The 20,815-nt window shown below is 35.6% G+C and overlaps 1 protein-coding gene across 1 annotated transcript in view; it reads right to left on the reverse strand.

Annotated features, from left to right (window-relative positions):
- Window positions 1-20,815, reverse strand: part of LOC126700100 (uncharacterized) — a 51,253-nt gene extending 30,438 nt beyond the window's left edge. The window contains exon 1 of the mRNA XM_050398096.1: window positions 19,873-20,815. Coding sequence (XP_050254053.1) covers window positions 20,012-20,713 — 702 coding nt within the window. The 5' untranslated portion in view covers window positions 20,714-20,815 and the 3' untranslated portion in view covers window positions 19,873-20,011. The remainder of the gene's footprint in view (window positions 1-19,872) is intronic.

The following is a 20,815-nucleotide window of genomic DNA, read 5'->3' on the forward strand; positions in this document are numbered from 1 at the left end:
CAAGATCACAGTCAAGCCTAGATTCCGTTCAGATCTCCGGAAAATCTAGTAAAGAACTCAAGGATCTTGCCCAACAGCTACTCCACCAATCTGCACAGCTAGAGTCAGCAGAAAAGAACTCTTCTGCCTCTTCAGAAGCCTCGTGCAACTGTGTCCCAATTGACCCATTCCAGGATTCACAAGATCCTTATGATGGTTATAATTTGGACAGTGATTAATGTAAGGCTCCCGGATGCTCCAGAACAGCTCCAAAAGCCCAGACAAGCTTTGGAACCACCTTTGCAAATCCGGTTACTATTTAGAACAGGATCCACACCAGCAGAGTTGCCGACAGAGCACTATTCACTGCACAGTCCAGAATGGATAACTATGGCTGGGATACTGCCAACTTGATTTAAATCAAAATAATTACAGTAACTTACAAACACTTACGATCGAGCTCAAATGGCTCTGATACCAAATGGGGGTAAGCTACAACAAAGAGGTGCCGTTCAGAGGGCACTGGGGGCGGAAGCATAAATAGGTTACAAATGTAGTTCTGGTACAAGTGTAAACTAAGGGAGAGGAGAAGAGAGCCATTTTGGTTTACAAAGTATTTCTGATTACAATGTGAAACTAGCTCTGAGGTAGTAAAACTAAGCCTGTAGTGTGGTCTTAGTACTGAGCCTGCTGAAGATTGAGGCCAAGGATGCCTTTTATAGCTGGAGGGAGCCTTGGATCCATTCAGGAGACTGCTGAACTCACGGGAGGTGAAATGCTTTTACCTTCAGGTGAATATCTTTTCAGCCGAAAGCAATAGTAACCTCAATGAGTGATGATGGGGTACTGTAGAGTGAACAGTAACTGGTCACTGTTTATGAACAGTGTTTTGTCCCCTTGCTTTTCTGAAACAGTAACTCTGCATAGTGTTCTGGACTGTGCAGTGAATAGTGCTCTGTCGGCAACTCTGCTGGTGCAGGTACTGTTCTAAATAGTAACCGGATTCACAAAGGTGGTTCTTGAGCTTTCCTGGGCTTCTGGAGCTGTTCTGGAGCATCCGGGAGCCTTTCTGAAGTGCTTAATCAGTATCATGGCCAGACGGGTAACCATCATAGGGATCCCATGGAGAGTCATAGTCATAATTGTGCTGATGACACCTGGCAAATTTGTCACAAACACCACAGTACAGGATAGGTTCATAATCTGCTTGTCGCAGAACTAACTGCCCGGGCGTGATGTAGTCAATCCTTTCGGTGTGGTGAGCTTCAGAATACGGCCTGGTGGTAAACACTGTAATTCTTCCAGTATTTCCAACAAAGTGGTAATTCTGCCAAAGCTCACTGGTGACATCTAAAATCTCATTGTTGAAGTAACCTCTCCAGCAACTTGCAAGAGCTTCGGGGTCTTCATTATGGAGATAAGAGTCTCCTTCATACCAAGGACCATTATGTGTGTACCCGTTGATGAGTACAAGATGGTGCGCAGGTTGGACGATCATCCAATTGTTTCTGTCCCATTGTGGGAGAGTACTCCAGCATCTGATGGAGACGAATGGACTTTTGATCTTGGAGACAACCTGTCGGACGATCTGTGGGAACTGGTTGATCTGTTCATGGCTTGTTAGCTTGATGAACCGGACGAACCCATATTCAAACATTTGTGAAAGCCAGCTTGGATCTTCATAGCACCATCCACCATATTTGATAATTCATTGAGTCTCCATAAACCTCATAAATTGTCATCTCATCACATTACATATAAAAGAATTTGCTCCATGACATCTCATGATTTTAACAAATATGTTTCAAAAAATAACCATTTTGTTAATACATGGCAGGAAGAAAAGCAAGTTTCTTTTTATTCTAGCCCTACTAGTAAGTGGAAAATGGCTTCTTCGAGCAGGAACAAAGGAAAAGCCCCTGTTCAGGGTTCTCCTTTTCAAAAACAGGAAGGCGCTTCTCCTGGATCAGAACCCAGGGAAGTAACATCCCTTCTAGAGCATGTTCCGCTCCAAATAACATTTTCAGGTGGTAATAGGACTATCACTTTGCATGAAGTTTTATCCAGGAATTTTCAATTTGCAAATGGAGTATATACAGGACTTCCTCCCTCCATCAAAATTATCCTCGATAACCTTCAAAGAGCCTTTACCCAAAACAACAATCGCCTTTTCCAGAGAACCCTCAAAGCGCTGGAAGTGCACCTAGTTAACCTTGAGGCAGAAATTGAGATTGGAAGAATTTCTATTAGTCAATTCTTTGGCAAAGAGGATATCCTCTGAGGTAGTAAAACTAAGCCTGTAGTGTGGTCTTAGTGCTGAGCCTGCTGAAGACTGAGGCCAAGGATGCCTTTTATAGCTGGAGGGAGCCTTGGATCCATTCAGGAGACTGCTAAACTCATGGGAGGTGAAATGCTTTTACCTTCAGGTGAATATCTTTTCAGCCGAAAGCAATAGTAACCTCAATGAGTGATGATGGGGTACTGTAGAGTGAACAGTAACTGGTCACTGTTTATGAACAGTGTTTTGTCCCCTTGCTTTTCTGAAACAGTAACTCTGCATAGTGTTTTGGACTGTGCAGTGAATAGTGCTCTGTCGGCAACTCTGCTGGTGCGGGTCCTGTTCTAAATAGTAACCGGATTTGCAAAGGTGGTTCCAAAGCTTGTCTGGGCTTCTGGAGCTGTTCTGGAGCATCCGGGAGCCTTACATTAATCACTGTCCAAATTATAACCATCATAAGGATCTTGTGAATCCTGGAATGGGTCAATTGGGACACGGTTGCACGAGGCTTCTGAAGAGGCAGGAGAGTTCTTTTCTGCTAACTCTAGTTGTGCAGATTGGAGGAGTAGCTGTTGGGCAAGATCCTTGAGTTCTTTACTAGATTTTCCGGAGATCTGAACGGAATCTAGGCTTGACTGTGATCTTGTGCAAAGAGCTATGGGTTTCTGTACTGGAAGAGGAAAGTCTTTATATAATTTGGAGATAGCATCAGTAGGTCTGAATTTATCCCACCATTTTGTAAAGAATTCCCTATCGAGTAGATTCTGGTTGATTGCATAATTCCACATGCTAATCCAGTGGATCTTGTATTGAATTGTCATATGCAAGATGGCTGGAAACTGTGAAGAATGCTTATCTGTCTGGAATCTGGAACTGAAATATCTTAGTGCATCCTGTAGAGGTTCTGGGAAGTTCTGAGGAGTTGAACCAAACATTTCCCACCACTTGAGGAACCACGAAGGTATCTGTCCTTTGAAATTCCTGTCAAACTGAATGAACCATGAGTGATCATAGCTCTCATTTTGGAAGAATAATACCTTTTCAAATGCGTCCATATAGTCATAATAATTGTACAGGGGTTCTGAGCCCTTGAGTACTGTAAGTGTTCTGAGAGTGGAGGGGTGTCCCCAAACTTTGCAGCTTACAAAACTCTGAATTATGAATTTATGGTATAGGACTATTGAGGGATTATTCCTATCTCTGATGTCTTCTATTCTGGCAGACTTCTCTTGGATGAGTATGCCTTTATAGAATTTAATGTTCTTTTCTGGGCTTTTGGGAAGGAAATGCCATTCATGGGGCAATACTTCCATTGCTAATGCTAGCGGATCTGTTATATGGGCCAAGTGTGGCTCAACATAAGAGATGTGCTGAACAAAGGGTTTCTTGATGTAAGAGGCTCTACCTGTTTTTGGAGGGAGAGTAAAAGAAGGTTGCTTAGGCACAAACATAGGACTTGTCCAAGTTGGAGTAAAACCATTGATCAGAGAAGGTTTGAACAACTTGATCCTTATGGCACTTAGAGACACCCGTCTTATCAGATTTAATGACAGTCTGCTAGGAACCATAGAATCCAGTTTGAGTAATGGTCCAATTCACTTCGACTGTTTCCCAAACCTCACTGTTGCAATTGACGACCCTCACATCCTGAAGGTCCTCACCCTCAACATCAAAACCCATGGAACCCTTGTGTTACATGGAACCAAGCAACTTGCTCTTATATACAGAGTGTATTATAAGTGCATGAGGATAAACATGTCCATCCAGGCAGTTGATAAGAGAAAGGCAGGTGAAACCACTCTTATCCAAACCCCAGATGTTAGATCCACCGTTCAGGTACCAAGAACCCTGAAATGGTCTGAAATAACATTCCCTGCACAATGGTCTTTAGAGAATGAAAATTATCCTCTACAGATCTAGAATCCTGTTAGGAACCCAGATCTAGATTATGTCCAGCAGCTAGCCGATGGAACGGTTAGACTTAGCTTTGACCAGTCTAGGTTTAGATCTCCTTTAGAGTATGATGAACCCAGGCCCAGATCCTCGTTAGATCTGCACTAGGAAACATACCAGGAACCAAGGTATAGATCCATAGATCTACGCTAACCCTTTAGGCAGCCAACTATCCTCCTAAAAGATAGACCTGCATCTCAGTATAGTTCGTCTAGAACACGAGCTCCTACGTCTAGAAGAGACTTAGGTCCACAATTTCAAGGTGTTAAAGACCACTCCCAGGTTAGTACCCCTTGTTACACAGCCAAACAAGACTCAGTTGCTGATCAAGAAGAAGACAGCAACAGTCAGGACAGTCTTAAGCCTCCCTCACCATCAGGATCTGATTTTAGAAATCCTATTCAGCAAGAAACTGAATATGACCATCAGCTCCTAATGTTGACAAAAGAGTTCATCCCTGATATGGACGCTCTTGAAAAGGAATTTAATTCTGAACAGAACAGAGTTAAAAGAGAAGCCTATAGAGCCAACCATACCAAGAAACAGAAAATTGAAGTTTTGGAGAAATGGAAGTTATTCATAAAAGAGGTAAAAGCAAATTATCCTTTCTTTGAATACTTTGAGAAACATTTCAAATGGCATAAACAGAACTATGTCAAAACCAAACTTCCTGTAGAAGCCCTTCCACCAACAAAGGCTAGACATTTGACACAGGCAGTAGAGAAGCCAGTCTCTCCTTCACCAAAAGTAAATGTCTTAGAAGCCCATATATCCTCTAGCAGTTCTAATGAACCCTCCTCAGATAGTGAAAGGGAGAAAGAACCACTAGACGACCAGCTTAGTGATACACCTCCACATCCTCCTAAGAAATGGATATCAAAGTTTAGAGGAAACCCAGCCTTCAAGGATTTCCATAGGAAGAAGTTAGTTTCCAAGGAATATAGAAGACAGAAGTTGATAAACAATGGCTTCTATAAGAAAGGAAATCCCAACACCATAGAATGCCTCAAACCTAAAGCAAAAGGAAAATACTTTAAGTGTGGAAAGAAAGGACATTTCAAGAAAGAATGTCCAGGCATCTCCCCCACCCATTCCTTAGTATCTGAAGATATCTCTAAAGTCCTAGAACTAGACCATCCAGAAGGTGAGTCTCCCAATAGTTCTATTGACCAAGAAATCTGTCAGATTTAGCAAAATTCATCCTCTCCTAGAGTTTCAGATAGCACCTCTAGTAGTCCAGATGAAGCCATACCTTGTCAAGATAGCTGTTGCAGGAACAACACTATCAAAGTTATTTCTAAGCAAGAAGAAATGCTCCTAGATCTCATAGAACAGATTAAGGACCCTGAAGAGAAATTTCGAAGATTTAGTGAGTTCCACAGAACCCTAGTCAAGGAAGCCAGTACATCCAAACCTAGGTTTCAAGAACCCAAAGTTGACTTGGAGAAAATCTACAATAGGTTTACCAAATCCAAGAAAGAGATCACCATCCAAGATCTCCAGAAAGAGACCAAGGATCATAAAGCAGAAATGAGAAACCTTAAGCAGGAGTTAACCATCCTTAGGGTTGATCATGGTCTCATGGATTTAAGAGTCAAAAACCTAGAGTTTACCTCTCATCAAGGCAATGAGGACAGAATCTCATTACAGAACCCTTCTGATGATGAAATAGATGAAACTGTTAATCCTACTGCAGATATGGAGCCTGAACCACCCACTGGATCGTTCTTGTAAACCATCAGTAGAATTAACTTCCAGAAATGGCATTCCAAAGTCAGGATTGTCGTAAGTAAGGATTTTCAATTCGAGGTAGTTGCCTTAATAGATTCAGGCACTGATCTCAACTGCATTAAAGAAGGAATTATCCCCTCTAAATACTTCTGGAAAACCAGAGAACGGTTAACTTCCGCAAGCGCTGGGAAAATGCAGATTGAATTCAAAATCCCAGAAGCACAGGTTTGCCAAGACAATGCGTGTTTCAAAACCACCTTTGTTCTTGTCAAGAATATAACAGATAGGGTCATCCTAGGAAACCCATTCATGTGTCTGTTATATCCTTTCACCACGGATAGTGAAGGAATCACTACCCATCCTTTTGATAAACCAGTTAAGTTTAAGTTTCTTAGGAATCCAGAACCTAAAGAGATTGAAAGTCTCCAAAAAGTTTCTGTTTCTAAAAATCTTAACCTCATCAATGACAAAACTTCTTCATTTGGTCCAAATCAAGCAAAGAACCTTGATCAAATTGCACCATCCACCATATTTGATAATTCATTGAGTCTCCATAAACCTTATAAATTGTCATCTCATCACATTACATATAAAAGAATTTGCTCCATGACATCTCATGATTTTAACAAATATGTTTCAAAAAATAACCATTTTGTTAATACATGGCAGGAAGAAAAGCAAGTTTCTTTTTATTCTAGCCCCACTAGTAAGTGGAAAATGGCTTCTTCGAGCAGGAACAAAGGAAAAGCCCCTGTTCAGGGTTCTCCTTTTCAAAAACAGGAAGGCGCTTCTCCTGGATCAGAACCCAGGGAAGTAACATCCCTTCTAGAGCATGTTCCGCTCCAAATAACATTTTTAGGTGGTAATAGGACTATCACTTTGCATGAAGTTTTATCCAGGAATTTTCAATTTGCAAATGGAGTATATACAGGACTTCCTCCCTCCATCAAAATTATCCTCGATAACCTTCAAAGAGCCTTTACCCAAAACAACAATCGCCTTTTCCAGAGAACCCTCAAAGCGCTAGAAGTGCACCTAGTTAACCTTGAGGCAGAAATTGAGATTGGAAGAATTTCTATTAGTCAACTCTTTGGCAAAGAGGATATCCATTCAATGGATAAAACGACTATTATGGGCACCGATTATGCTAGGTTAAGTCTTAAGACTCAAAACCAGCTAAGAAGTGCTGTTGCCAACTTGCCTTCTGATATACAAGAACGTATATTTAGAAGCAAGGCTATGTCTGAATCATGTGACCAATAGTTCAAGCATTTCAAAATCATGGTCATCACTCATTTTCCAGTTTATGGTGAAGAATCAGAAGATGCTGATACTGCCTTCATCCTATCAACCTGGGAAAAGTACTTTGGAAGCAACCACAGGGTCTATGAAAAGCAACATCCCTTCCCCGGCCTAATTATCAATTATGAAGATTGGTCAGTTGAAGAAGATCCAAGCTGGCTTTCACAAATGTTTGAATATGGGTTCGTCTGGTTCATCAAGCTAACAAGCCATGAACAGATCAACCAGTTCCCACAGATCGTCCGACAGGTTGTCTCCAAGATCAAAGGTCCATTCGTCTCCATCAGATGCTGGAGTACTCTCCCACAATGGGACAGAAACAATTGGATGATCGTCCAACCTGCGCACCATCTTGTACTCATCAACGGGTACACACATAATGGTCCTTGGTATGAAGGAGACTCTTATCTCCATAATGAAGACCCTGAAGCTCTTGCAAGTTGCTGGAGAGGTTACTTCAACAATGAGATTTTAGATGTCACCAGTAAGCTTTGGCAGAATTACCACTTTGTTGGAAATACTGGAAGAATTACAGTGTTTACCACCAGGCCGTATTCTGAAGCTCACCACACCGAAAGGATTGACTACATCACGCCCGGGCAGTTAGTTCTGCGACAAGCAGATTATGAACCTATCCTGTACTGTGGTGTTTGTGACAAATTTGCCAGGTATCATGAGCACAATTACGACTATGACTCTCCATGGGATCCCTATGATGGTTACCCGTCTGGCCATGATACTGATTAAGCACTTCAGAAAGGCTCCCGGATGCTCCAGAACAGCTCCAGAAGCCCAGGAAAGCTCAAGAACCACCTTTGTGAATCCGGTTACTATTTAGAACAGTACCCGCACCAGCAGAGTTGCCGACAGAGCACTATTCACTGCACAGTCCAGAACACTATGCAGAGTTACTGTTTCAGAAAAGCAAGGGGACAAAACACTGTTCATAAACAGTGACCAGTTACTGTTCACTCTACAGTACCCCATCATCACTCATTGAGGTTACTATTGCTTTCGGCTGAAAAGATATTCACCTGAAGGTAAAAGCATTTCACCTCCCGTGAGTTCAGCAGTCTCCTGAATTGATCCAAGGCTCCCTCCAGCTATAAAAGGCATCCTTGGCCTCAGTCTTCAGCAGGCTCAGTACTAAGACCACACTACAGGCTTAGTTTTACTACCTCAGAGCTAGTTTCACATTGTAATCAGAAATACTTTGTAAACCAAAATGGCTCTCTTCTCCTCTCCCTTAGTTTACACTTGTACCAGAACTACATTTGTAACCTATTTATGCTTCCGCCCCCAGTGCCCTCTGAACGGCACCTCTTTGTTGTAGCTTACCCCCATTTGGTATCAGAGCCATTTGAGCTCGATCGTAAGTGTTTGTAAGTTACTGTAATTATTTTGATTTAAATCAAGTTGGCAGTATCCCAGCCATAGTTATCCATTATTTTGTGGTTATTCATTACTTTGAAGTATGTTATCTCTAACAAACATTATTTTGTTTTACATCTATTTTTTGATAGCACTTCCACTCCCATATGTTGCATTTTTCATCTGCTACTTCATCTTAGCCAGTTTTTACTGTTCTTTCTTTTGGTGGTAGGCTGAGCCTCCCGTTCATTCAAACTGTTTATTATCTTGTGATTTCCTGTTTGAGCTAATCCTTTGCTTCCCAGTTATCTTTTCCTTCTTGTCTTTGTTTCTTTCCCCACAATTTGTTACAGATGTGTACCATGCCAGGTTCTGTGAAGAAATGTTATCCTGTAAGTCTAGGAGTAAGCTCCAGTTTTGTGTCAGTTTGCTGCCCAGTAAGTCTAAAGTACCGAGGTTGAGTGTGAACCCGCGTCAAACAGTAAAGTCCCGTGTGAGCCGTTAGCCAGGTGGGCGTTAGGCGTTGAGGGTATGAGAGATAGGGTTCGTAAACACCAATAATAGGGAAAAGCGGCGGTCAGTAGTAGCAAACACCACAGAAGGCGTTCGAGCGGCGGTAAGTGGTAACATATTACAGAAGGCGTCCATACACTCCCTGTTATATATATATATATATATATATATAGAGAGAGAGAGAGAGAGAGAGAGAGAGAGTAAACTGCTGGAAACTCTTTCACAATTCATCTCACATCATATTTTTTCCATCCAACCAAACATGAGATAGAAAAGTAGGAAAATAAAAAATGGGGAGTTGATGGAAAAGTAAGAGGATATAAAAAATTTTAATTTTCTTTTTAGGTGTTTGGTCGGGGATGAAAAAATTGAGAGATGGAAAACTTTTTTGTTTGATTGAAAATGAAAATTAAATGATAGAAAATATAGATGGTATAAATTTACTTTCACACCTCTATTAAATTTAAAAAAAAAGTAACACATTATTTTTATTAAAAAAATTATATTTAGATGGCCACTTCATTAAAAAAAAAAAAAAAAAAAAAAAAAAAAAAAAAAAAAAAAAAAACCCAAACCAAAACAAAACGGATGGAAAATAAATAATAAATAAAAATGGTAAACTACATATTTGGTCTCTATCTTTTACACCATATTTCAATTTAATTCCTAACCTTTTAATTGTGTCAATTTGGTTTCTAACTTTTTAGTAGATGTCAATTTAATTCATACTGTTATTTCTTGAATAAAAATTGCTAACGTGACAAATGGTCAAAATAAAAAATTAGTTTATTGCTACATCAACGGAAACTATTTTTTTATTTTTAACCATTTGCTACATTAGTAATTTCCATCCAAGAGATAATGACATGAATTAAATTGCTATAACACTGAAAGGTTAGAAACCAAATTAACATAATTGAAAGGTTAGAAATTAAATTAAATTATGGTATAAATGATAGAAGCCAAATACGTAGTTTAACCAAATAAAAAAGATGACAAAAAAAAAATAATAATAAAACAAAAGGAAGGACTAATGAGAACGGAAAAGAAGATAGAGGAGGAAAAAGACAAAAATAGACATTTTATCCCTCACGTTTTCTCTACCATTTTTTTCTTGGTTTTCTCTTATTTTCTTCTCTGGGTCCTGTTTACTAGTCCTCTTTTAATTTAATGAATTTTTTTTATCGCTTACTTTTTTTTTTTAATGACATGAACTAAATTGACATGACATTAAAAAATTATAGGCTAAATTAACACAATTGAAATGTTAGAAACTAAATTAATATATGGTATAAATGATAGAGACCGAATACGTAGTTTAAACAAATAAAAAAGATAAACACAAAAAAATAATAATAATAAAACAAAAAGAATGACTAATGAACCAAAAAATTGATTGTTATCTTAATATGATAATAAAGAGCTATTATACCTAAAACTATCTTAAAAAATAAATAAGAAAAAATAGGCAAAAATAGACATTTTATCTCTCACGTTTTCTCTACCATATTTTCCTCGTTTTGGTGAGATTGCATTTTAGTAAACCCCTCCATGACCTCACATGTTTCCATTTTTTCCTCGTTTCGGTGAGATTGCATTTTATAGTAAACCGGAAAAGACTCCATGACCTTACATGTTTTTTGACCTTTTTCTCTTATTTTCTTCTGTGGGTCCGGTTGTCTGGTCCTCTTTCATCCTTTTTAAAATCACTTCCAATCAATATGCAGCATTGCCCAGAGCTCTAAGCTATCCGAGGATAAGCAGGTAGGGCCCAAACGAATAATGGTAGGTTCACTGTGCGAAGTGCTTACAAAATTGCAATGGACTTGGCCTCTGAAAGTTGTGTTGGTGCTGCTTCAGACGACAGTAAACAGAGGAGGTTTTGGAAGCTATTATGGAAGATTAACACTCCTCACAAGGTTCATCACTTTGCTTGGAGGGCATGCAAAGACATTCTTCCCACCAAAGAAAATTTAGTAAGGAGGAAAGTGCTTGCTGAAGGTACCTGTGAGATGTGTCAATCTGGATTGGAGACGTCTGGCCATCTGTTTTGGGAGTGTGAACGTGTGCGTGAAGCTTGGGCCATGTTGAAGATCTTCCCTGCTCAATCTAATGTTCAGTTCCACTCTTTCATGGATATGCTATGGTATGGAGTCTTTGATGCAGAATGGGATGCCTTGCAGATAGAAAGAATGATCATTGTGGCGTGGGTCTACCATAGTAAGAAGAAATATTTTATTATGGTTAGATGTATTTGTTTCTTACACTAAGCATAGAAATTCAAAAAGAAAAGAAAAAAGATAAAAAAGATAAAAGATAAAAGATAAATCTGGGAAGAGGGGTAGATCTACATGTTATTGAAAAATTGATTTTTCTCTAAGAATTTAATTCGGTACACAAGTAGAATAAATATTTTTATTAAGAATTCAAGGAAATATCTTAAATTTATGTTGAATTCGAAAGTATGTGTATCAATCATAGACTCTTATTCAGCAAAATAAATAAATAAATAAATAAAATAAAAAAATCATTGACTCACTCAATTATTGCATAGATTTTATCAATGTATAATCAATAGCCTTTTTGTTTCAATTCCCATAATAATAAAAAATATGCTTTGTTTCAATTATTACATATATAGAAAAAAAAAAAACAAAAACAAGAACCTAGTAATATATAGTTATTTACAATTATTCATTATAGGAAAAAAAACAAAAAGAAAAAAGAACCTAGTAATATATAGTTACGATTATTGCAGCAGATAATTATGAGAGGAAAAAGTTGAATAGATAAAATGATAAAAAAAAAAAAAAGTTAAAAGGTTTGAACTAAAGGTTGAGATTAAAAATAAGTTTTTTAACTTTCTATTTTAGTTATCAAAAGTGTTATTGTATGGTGTAATGACGTAATAGACATAGCCCCAACAATCTTCCCTCATAATGAGGCTCTCGTGGCTTAAACTCATGACCTTAGTTTTGAAACTATTTGTCAGACCGTGAATTGTGTCACTCTACCTTAAAACCAATTGGTAATGAGGAAGACACATTGAAATTTTTTATGATATTTAATACCACGCCTCACGCGCTTGTTTTTAGAGTGGTTGTGAGGAGTCAAATTGTGGCCCTCAACAATGGCTAAGATTGAAAGTTTAAAAACTTATATTTAGTGTCCATTTGGCATGAGTTTATAAGCTTAGCTTTTAACTTTTAGTTTTTATGTATAACTTTTTGAAGCCTTACATTTATTCACTTTTTCAAAGTACAAATATACTTTAACTCATTTTTAATAAAAACTTTTTTAGCAAAAACTAAATAAGTTGCTCCTAAACAGATATAATATAAATATCAAAACTTCTAATTTCTATAATTTTACCTTCTCAATTTCTTACTTTTAATGTTGCATTTTGCAATAGACCCCAATCCATCGTTCTATGGGTAAAGTATGTAATATTCACTTATTAGTGCTATGATTTGACTCATGATTTGAAGCTAGCACCTAGCATCCCAAACTAGGCTGTGTTTCAACCAATCTATATATATTTAAAAGTTAAATCGTAGCGTTTATTGTTGCTATGCTTATGTCAAGTTATATCAGTGGCCATATCGTCTACCAATTTCCAACATTATCTCTCTTATTTTTAACTCTAATTTTTTTTTTCTTATTAATTCCCCAATTTATTATTATAGTTTCTCCAACATTTCCCCTTCCTTTTACCTGCTTATCTCTCCACTACTGTAACACCTCGACCTAACTTTATAATTAAACTATGTGTTTGAGTAGTTAATTAATATTTTAAAGTCACTTCTTTTCTATAATTAATAGAAGAGTATTTAATAAACATATTATTTTATAATGCCTTCGAATAAGAATTGTAAAGATTATAAATAATTGATAGCTATTGTATTATAAATATATACTAAGTATGAACAAAATTATATTAAGTGGTTTAAGTTATTAGATGCATAGTAAGTGGTGTTTTAATTAAGTATGATGCATGGGATGTTATAGTTGTAATTCCACCCACATGCAACCAATGGGAATTCAACACAAGTAATGCCAAAGTACCATGCATGTTGACAAATCCAAAAACCAAGACTTGGCCGGCTATGCAATAACCAAGTTCCACCTCACTTCTTTGACTTTTCTCAAGACAACTAGAACATTCAAGAAACTCTCTTGCTCTCATTTTCCACGGGTCCACACACAAATCAGAGTTTCTCACTCACTTTACTCTCTTTTCTCTTAAGGAAAGAGCTAGAAGCTCTCTTGAATCTTTTCTCTCAAACCCACGGGTCAACACCTCAAAAGGAAGATAAGGCCCCATCTCATTTCTTCTTTCTACTCTCTTAAAGCAACTAGAACAATCAAGAACTCTCTCCCTCTCATACCCACAAGTCCAACACCAAATGAAAGAAAAACTCTCTCAAGCTCTTTACCTCTCATTCTTTTGAATCCAGCCACTAGGAAAGGGAAATCCTTTCATGCAAGAGTAATTCTATATCTATTTCCCCTCAAGAACCATAAACTTGATACGGGTTCTAGCTACTCTCACCTTAGAATCCATGATTTCTTCAAGGAATTTTAGTAATGGTATTTGTGGTTTGTAAAATTAGGAAATCATGAATTTGTAAGTCTATATATATATGTTGTTTTAAGAAGCCTTGAAACTGTGTTGGTGATTTGTTGAAGGTAGATTAGGGTTTTTACTAATTAATGATTGTATATGATTTAGGAAGTAAGAAAAAGTCAGGATGAGTACTTTTAAGGTTACTGCTGAGATTTTTGTTGTATTTAATTTTGCTATAAATTCTTAAATGACTAAATATAAGTGTTTTCTAACATGTCTAATGAGTGTATAAAAATCCTCATATGATAATAAGACTATTTGCAATCATTTTATAATTTTACAAGAAAATGTTTCAAAGCTGCCTCTGTGACAGATTCTATGTTTATACATGATAAATTATGTATTAAATGGTATACAGTGAATTTGGATGCTAGGGATATTTTCAATGAAATCTAAGACACATATGGTTGTAATGAAAGTAGTCTCACAGAATTTGGATTAATATAAAAATAATGGTTCAATTTCTAAGTTGCATGAAATTCTGTCAGGACAGATTTGAGTATGCTGTATTGTATGATTTTTAGTAAATTATGGTTTTATGCTTTGCTCCAAAATTGATATGGTATTTACTAGACATCCAGAGGAGTTGCTTTGTTAAATTGCATGAAGTTTGGATGTGAATTGATAACCCATTTGTATTTTATAAATGAAGTATATGCTGCTGGAATAAAATAGTGAACAGTAAGGGACATGCCTAACTTTGAGAATTTAATTCTAAAGTTATGGTGAATGATTTGAGTTATAATTTATTATGCTTATCATTTGGTATGTCTTGATCATAGCTAAATTTTATATACCTTGGTTCAAGGTTTAGTACTCAAAGGAGGGGTTTTAAACCATTCTATTGCTTTTTCATGTTGTCATATGAGTGTATATGGCTATATGACCATGCTTAAAGGAGTTTATGTTTATGCATGCATTATTGCCTTAATCTCAAGCACATTTTGAAATAAATTTGATACCTCTAGAGATATGATATAAATATGAGAATGACGGCTTTCTTTAGTTTGGTACATCATTTGTTGATATGTGCATAATATGTTTGTGGGAACCTCGTTGAGGTGGGATTAGGATTTCCTTGATTATAAGAGATGGGCTTTAAGATAAATGTGTAAGTTTATGATAAGGAATAATTGATAGTAATAAGTTTTGATATTTGGTTTAGGTGTTATTAGTTTCCAAGTCTAAGCTCCTTCGACTGTAGGCTTTCGGTTCCTCTGCTTATAGGTAAGGGATAAGTTATATGAGCATTTGATAAGTTATGAGGTTATTTTAAAATATATTATGCATTAGAAAGTTTTTGATTAGAGATATGACATATAATCATGTTTTCAGACAAAAATATGTTTGTGAGCTTTCGAAACCTTATGTATATGATTTAACCATATTGCTGCTATTATTAATTTCCATGAACATGATGTTTAAAGAAAATAATGGAAATGCTATTATTGTGAAATGTTATGAAAACTATGAATTTCAGTATGATGTATAAATATGAAATGTTTTCGGGTTATGTCCTCTGGTAATCTGAACTCGGCTAGTAGAGGTTAAATTACTGGTTTTCCATGAAAAATGTTATTAGTTTGGTCATTTAAAGTAGAGGAAATGGGGCTGCCCGTAACTCTAATCTGAACAAGACCTTCTCCCCAATGTGTACGAACGGCGGGGAGGAACAAAACCTTGAGGGGATGTGCTATCAGGCCTCACAAAGAAGACTATATCATGCACACGAGGGCACCCAAATGTGATGAGGCCTTCTCTGTACAGACTTATTAAATATGGACTAACCAATATGTTATGAACAACTATATTATGTTATTAATCATGAGAGAATGATTTTGATTAAATGCATTTTGAAAAGTTTAAAACTCTCATGAAATTCTGTTGTGCTTTAAAGATAAAGAATTTGATGAAAAGGTTTTAGTGTTCTATAAAGATAAAGCTTTTAATGAAAGTACAAGTTTTCGTTAAAAAGTTATCAGATATCTGTTTTTATGAAACGTTAAGTTTTATGACTATGAAAATTATAATATTTTATGAGAAGAAGTTTACAAGGAAAAGTTTTCTCATTCATCAAGGTGTTTCTAGTTTAAGACAAAGTTACCAATTATCTGATTTAAGTCAAAATGATTATTTTCTAACAAGAATATATATATATATATATATATATATGTATGTATGTATGTATGTATATGATTCTAAACAATCAATATTATATTTGGTGACTTTGTAAGAAATGAAAGAAATCCAATCTGAAAGGTTTTGGTAATATTATTCTTATAAGAAAAAGGAGAACAATTATTTACTTATGAAAAGCATATAAGTTATTATTATGAATAGTATGAAAAACTATGCATGAAAAGATGTTCTCCTATTTGAAAATTCATAGAATGAAATAATTTAATTTCCATGCATCCTTATTAAATTCTCATATATCTTACCTTTACTGAGTTGTGTAGCTCACCCCTTCCACTTTTTCAATCAACAGGTTTTAGTTTGGAGAAGAGAGAGCCTTAGTTGAGTTTTGGAAGGAGCTAGTTTTAGTTTTAAAAGTATAGATCCTAAATTAGAAATCTGATGTTTAGTTTTGTGGTACTGTGTATTTTAAGATCTAATGAAAGTTGCGTACCTTAAAATATTAGGAGATGTAGTATGTGAAATTCAGAATTTGAATAACTAGTGGATTATGTTATCAGTTGGAGTACAATGTAGATGCTCTGAATATCAAGTAAAAAGTTATCTCAAAAAGTAAAGAAACAAGAATGAAAAGAAAGAGGGAAGATTTTGTAAAAGCTTTTGTAAAAAGTTTAGTTGGTTCTTGTTAATACCAGGTTTAGACTTAATATTAACATGTCGGTCATGATCACAAATCCGGGTATCGGGTTTTGGACATGACAACTACTATCTACCTTAATATCACTTTTCCCCTATCTATTTATCTTCCTTTAATTTTGGCTTTTCATATTTTTCCTCCGCTTACTATAAATTTACAATTCTCTCTCCCATTCTATACATAGTTTTTCATATACAAAGGTTATTTCTCTTTCTTTCTCTCTCTCAAAATTTTGTTTTTCATTTTTTGGTGAAATTTGTTTTTTTCTTGCATCTTTACTTAGGTTAATGAATTTTTGTATTATTTGAAACTTTACTTTGGGTTGATGTGATTAAGTTGTGTTTTTAAATTGTTATTTTTTATTCTCTTTGATTTCTTAGATGTTGTCCTATTGCATTATAAAGATAGTATATAAGAATATAATATTATTTTATTATATAATATAACATGACTTAGGTAATTTGATGTTTATTACTATATTTTTTATTTTCACTTTTTTTCCTTCACATATTATTTTATATAAATTTCCTATTATTCTCTCTCACATTCTCTCTTGAAAAAGTGGTTATTCTCTCTCTCTTGATTTTTTTTTCTTGCAACTTTACTCTATATTGATGAATCATTGTGATTTTTAAAACTCTATTTTGGCTTCATATGTTTGGTGTTGTATTTTTTTAGTTCCTAATTACAAGTATTCTCTCTCTCTCTCTTTCTCTCTCTCTCGCTCTCTCTCTCTTAGTTTCGATTTGATTTTTGTTTGAGTTAATACCAGATTATTTTGGAAGTAAGAATTTGAGTTTATATCAAAACACAATTTTGGGTTAATACCAAATTATTTTGGAAGTAAGAATTTGAGTTTATATCAAAACACAATTTTGGCTATGCTAATTATAGATCAACATTCGATCCATTTTGGTTCACTTCATCTATTCAGTCTACTCCAGTCCACTTCAGTTCTATTAGGTCCATTAAGTCTACTTGGGTCAATTCAATCCAATTCAGTTTATTTCGGTCTACTTCGGTCAATTCAGTCATTTTTGGTCTACTTTGGTCCATTTCGTCCAATTCGGTCCATTTTGGTCCATTCGGTCAATTTGGTCCATTCAGTTCACTTTGGTATATTCGGTCCAGTTTGATCCACTTAGGTCTATTCAGTCCAATTTGGTCTACTTCGGTCTATTTGGTTTATTTCAGATCATTTCGGTCTAATTTGGTGTACCAACTTAAGAATGGGAAAGAGACAAATTTGGATTGAGAGTATTATCATTTATTTGAGTAATATTAATTGTAATTATATGATAAGTTTTGATTATCATAATAATCTCCTTAAGAGAACAAGAATTTGAATAATAACTTTGATACTTGAAAATTTAATTGTACCAAAAGAAACTAGGAAAATATAATGCGTAATAACAATAGTTATAAGAATATGAATCATTTCAAAGATAAAAATATCAATAAAAAACATTAAAAAATTGATAAAATTATATATTTGTAAAAATAGAGTGATGAAAATTACTTTTTGAAATTATTTAATTTTTAGGGAGAACAAATTATGTATAATAAAATCTAGAGAATAAATTATACATATTCAGTATAAGTTTGTTATGAGTTTTTATTATCATAATAATTTTTTTAAGAGAATGAAGAATTTGAATAAATATTTTTGCTTGAAGGTATAATCAACCTCATACAATTCATTTAAAAGTAACGACTTTAAAACAAATGAGTAACTACCCTAAATATTAGGTTTGTATATTCATAACCTTCATGTTTAGTAAGACTTTCACTTAAATTAAGCCAGACCAAAGTGGACCGAAATGCTACATTAATGTGGATTAACAAAAATGTAGCAATAATAAATATTATGCTTAAGAATTTTAGATTTTACGAGTTTGAGATCTATATTTTTATTAATAAATTTAGATTTGGAATAGGGCTTTCAACCCAAACATGTATTTTCCCTATATGTATGTGCACAAAAAAGGACCGAAGTAGTCCAAATAGGATAGAGTGTACCAATATGGACTGATGTGGACTGGATTGGACCAAATAAAAATAAATGGATAGATTAGGACCAATGTGGACGTAATGGATCGAATAGAAACAAATCGGACCGAGTAAAACCAAAATGGACCGAATAGGACGAATGTCTACCGAATAGGACCAAAGTAGACAGAATGGCCCAAATAAACCAATGTTCTAAATAGAACCAAAGTGGATTGAATGGCCCGAATAAAATTGAAGTGAACCAAAGTGGATAGAATGAACAGAATATGACTAATATGGACCGAATGGACCTAATAGGACCAAAGTAGGCCGAATAAAACCAAAGTGGGCCGAAGATGACAAAATGGACAGAATAGAAGAAATTTTGAATATTTATCATTTTTATTACATTTTTAGGGCTCATATTTCTAATTTTTAATGTTTATTCCCATGCATCGCATGAGTTTGCGACTAGTAAAAATAAAAACACATGCTCCATAGTATTTTGTGGCCAATAATACCATAGGATCACATGCTTCATGGTATTTTGTGGCCAACAATAATATTACCATATTATGACAGGAAGAGATCAAAAACAAGTTTGAGTGAGATCTCATGGATGATTTTCTCCTTTTCTTTTATTGTTCTAAAGTAGTGAATAAAAATCCTTACATGTAGACCCGAATCAAATTTATGGTGCAAATTTATCCTTGCATGAGCTTTGCAAGTAGTTCTGAGATTCTGCTGGCTCTTGTTTTGAATAAGGTGCACCATGATTTTCTCGCACAACTTGAGTGGCTGAGCCCAATGACGTTGAGAGGTGAGAACACATTGCCCGCACCAAGATACTACTACAATTTTTTTTTTCACCCAATAAACATAAGAACTTCGTTAAAGAAGGAAAACAATTAAACAATCTGAGTCCAAAACATGAAAATCATCCATCTACAGATGCCTGGGGGTTTGGGGTCATTTGTGGGGTTTGCTAAAGATAATTAATTTGTAGCTAGGCAAAATAGCTAAAAGAAAAGAAGGCTTGATAGCTTTCATTCATAACCCAACACCAACAAAATATTGGGTGAGTCAACATTATTACAAAACTTGTGTACCAAAAACAAAATTCTATCAAACTTCTGATTCTCATTTGAACAAGAAAAGAAGCACATATTAAGCAGGCAACCTAGGTTTAAACCCCTTGTGTACCAAGTGACCAAAAACAAAATCCAATCAAACTTCTGATTCTCATTTGCACAAGAAAAGAAACACATAATAAGCACGCAAACCCAGGTTTAAAACCTCCTCCTCTATCATTGGCCCTCTTAACCAAAATTCCCAAAATAGAAACAATACTTAAGGCGTAGTTTCATACACTCATATATCCCTTCCTGCAATTAGGTTATTTCAATTTTCCTTCAAACCCTCATCCACAGCCCTATTACAGTTCTCTGGCAATGCCTGCAAGGTAATTCTTTTCTTCCCCATTTGACAAAAAACAAAGTTGGTACAGTATAACACAATGATAAGCTCTAACAATTACCAGTGAAAGGAGACACAAAGATCTGAGAGCGAATAGACTCACCTTAGTGGCACTTTTATCTGTATTGTGCTTTTTATTGCTTTTAATATGCATTTCCTTCAACATCTTTGCGGGCTGCCTTAAACTCTTTCCTGCCAATTCATCTGGCTTTGCCTTTTCCTTATCAAGCTCCACTTCGACATTACCAGTGTCAATTTTTTCCTCATCATCATCTGAAACATCAGTGACCTTCTGAATTGTTGATTCTTTTATAGCTGAAGATTTCCTTGGTGTCAACTGAGTTGAGCGAGGAAACTGTCCCGAAAGCTGGTCAGTTGCAAATGGTTGAAATGGAATATCATAGGTGACTTTGCAGTCGAAAATTAGATCAGTACTCATGTTTGATTCATGTGCTGGCTTTACACAAACATCAACCAAAGTTTCATGCATCTCTTCTGCCTTGGCCATTGGATCCTCAGCATGACAAGAAGTCTTGTTCTCAGATATTGAATTTGTTGCCACAGTTGATAATGTGACTTCACAGTCAGAAATTGGGAGATTTGGACTTATATTCTTCATAGATATTGGAGTTTCAACCGATGATTGGTCATTGGTTTTCATGGCAACTTCTTCTGCTTCAGTCACATACACATCAACCAATGCTTCAGTATTATAAATTTCATAGTAGATGCCTGATTCTCAATAGAAACCTGTATGTCCGAT

Source organism: Quercus robur, chromosome 9 (assembly GCF_932294415.1).
Source record: "Quercus robur chromosome 9, dhQueRobu3.1, whole genome shotgun sequence".
Classification (NCBI taxonomy): domain Eukaryota; kingdom Viridiplantae; phylum Streptophyta; class Magnoliopsida; order Fagales; family Fagaceae; genus Quercus; species Quercus robur.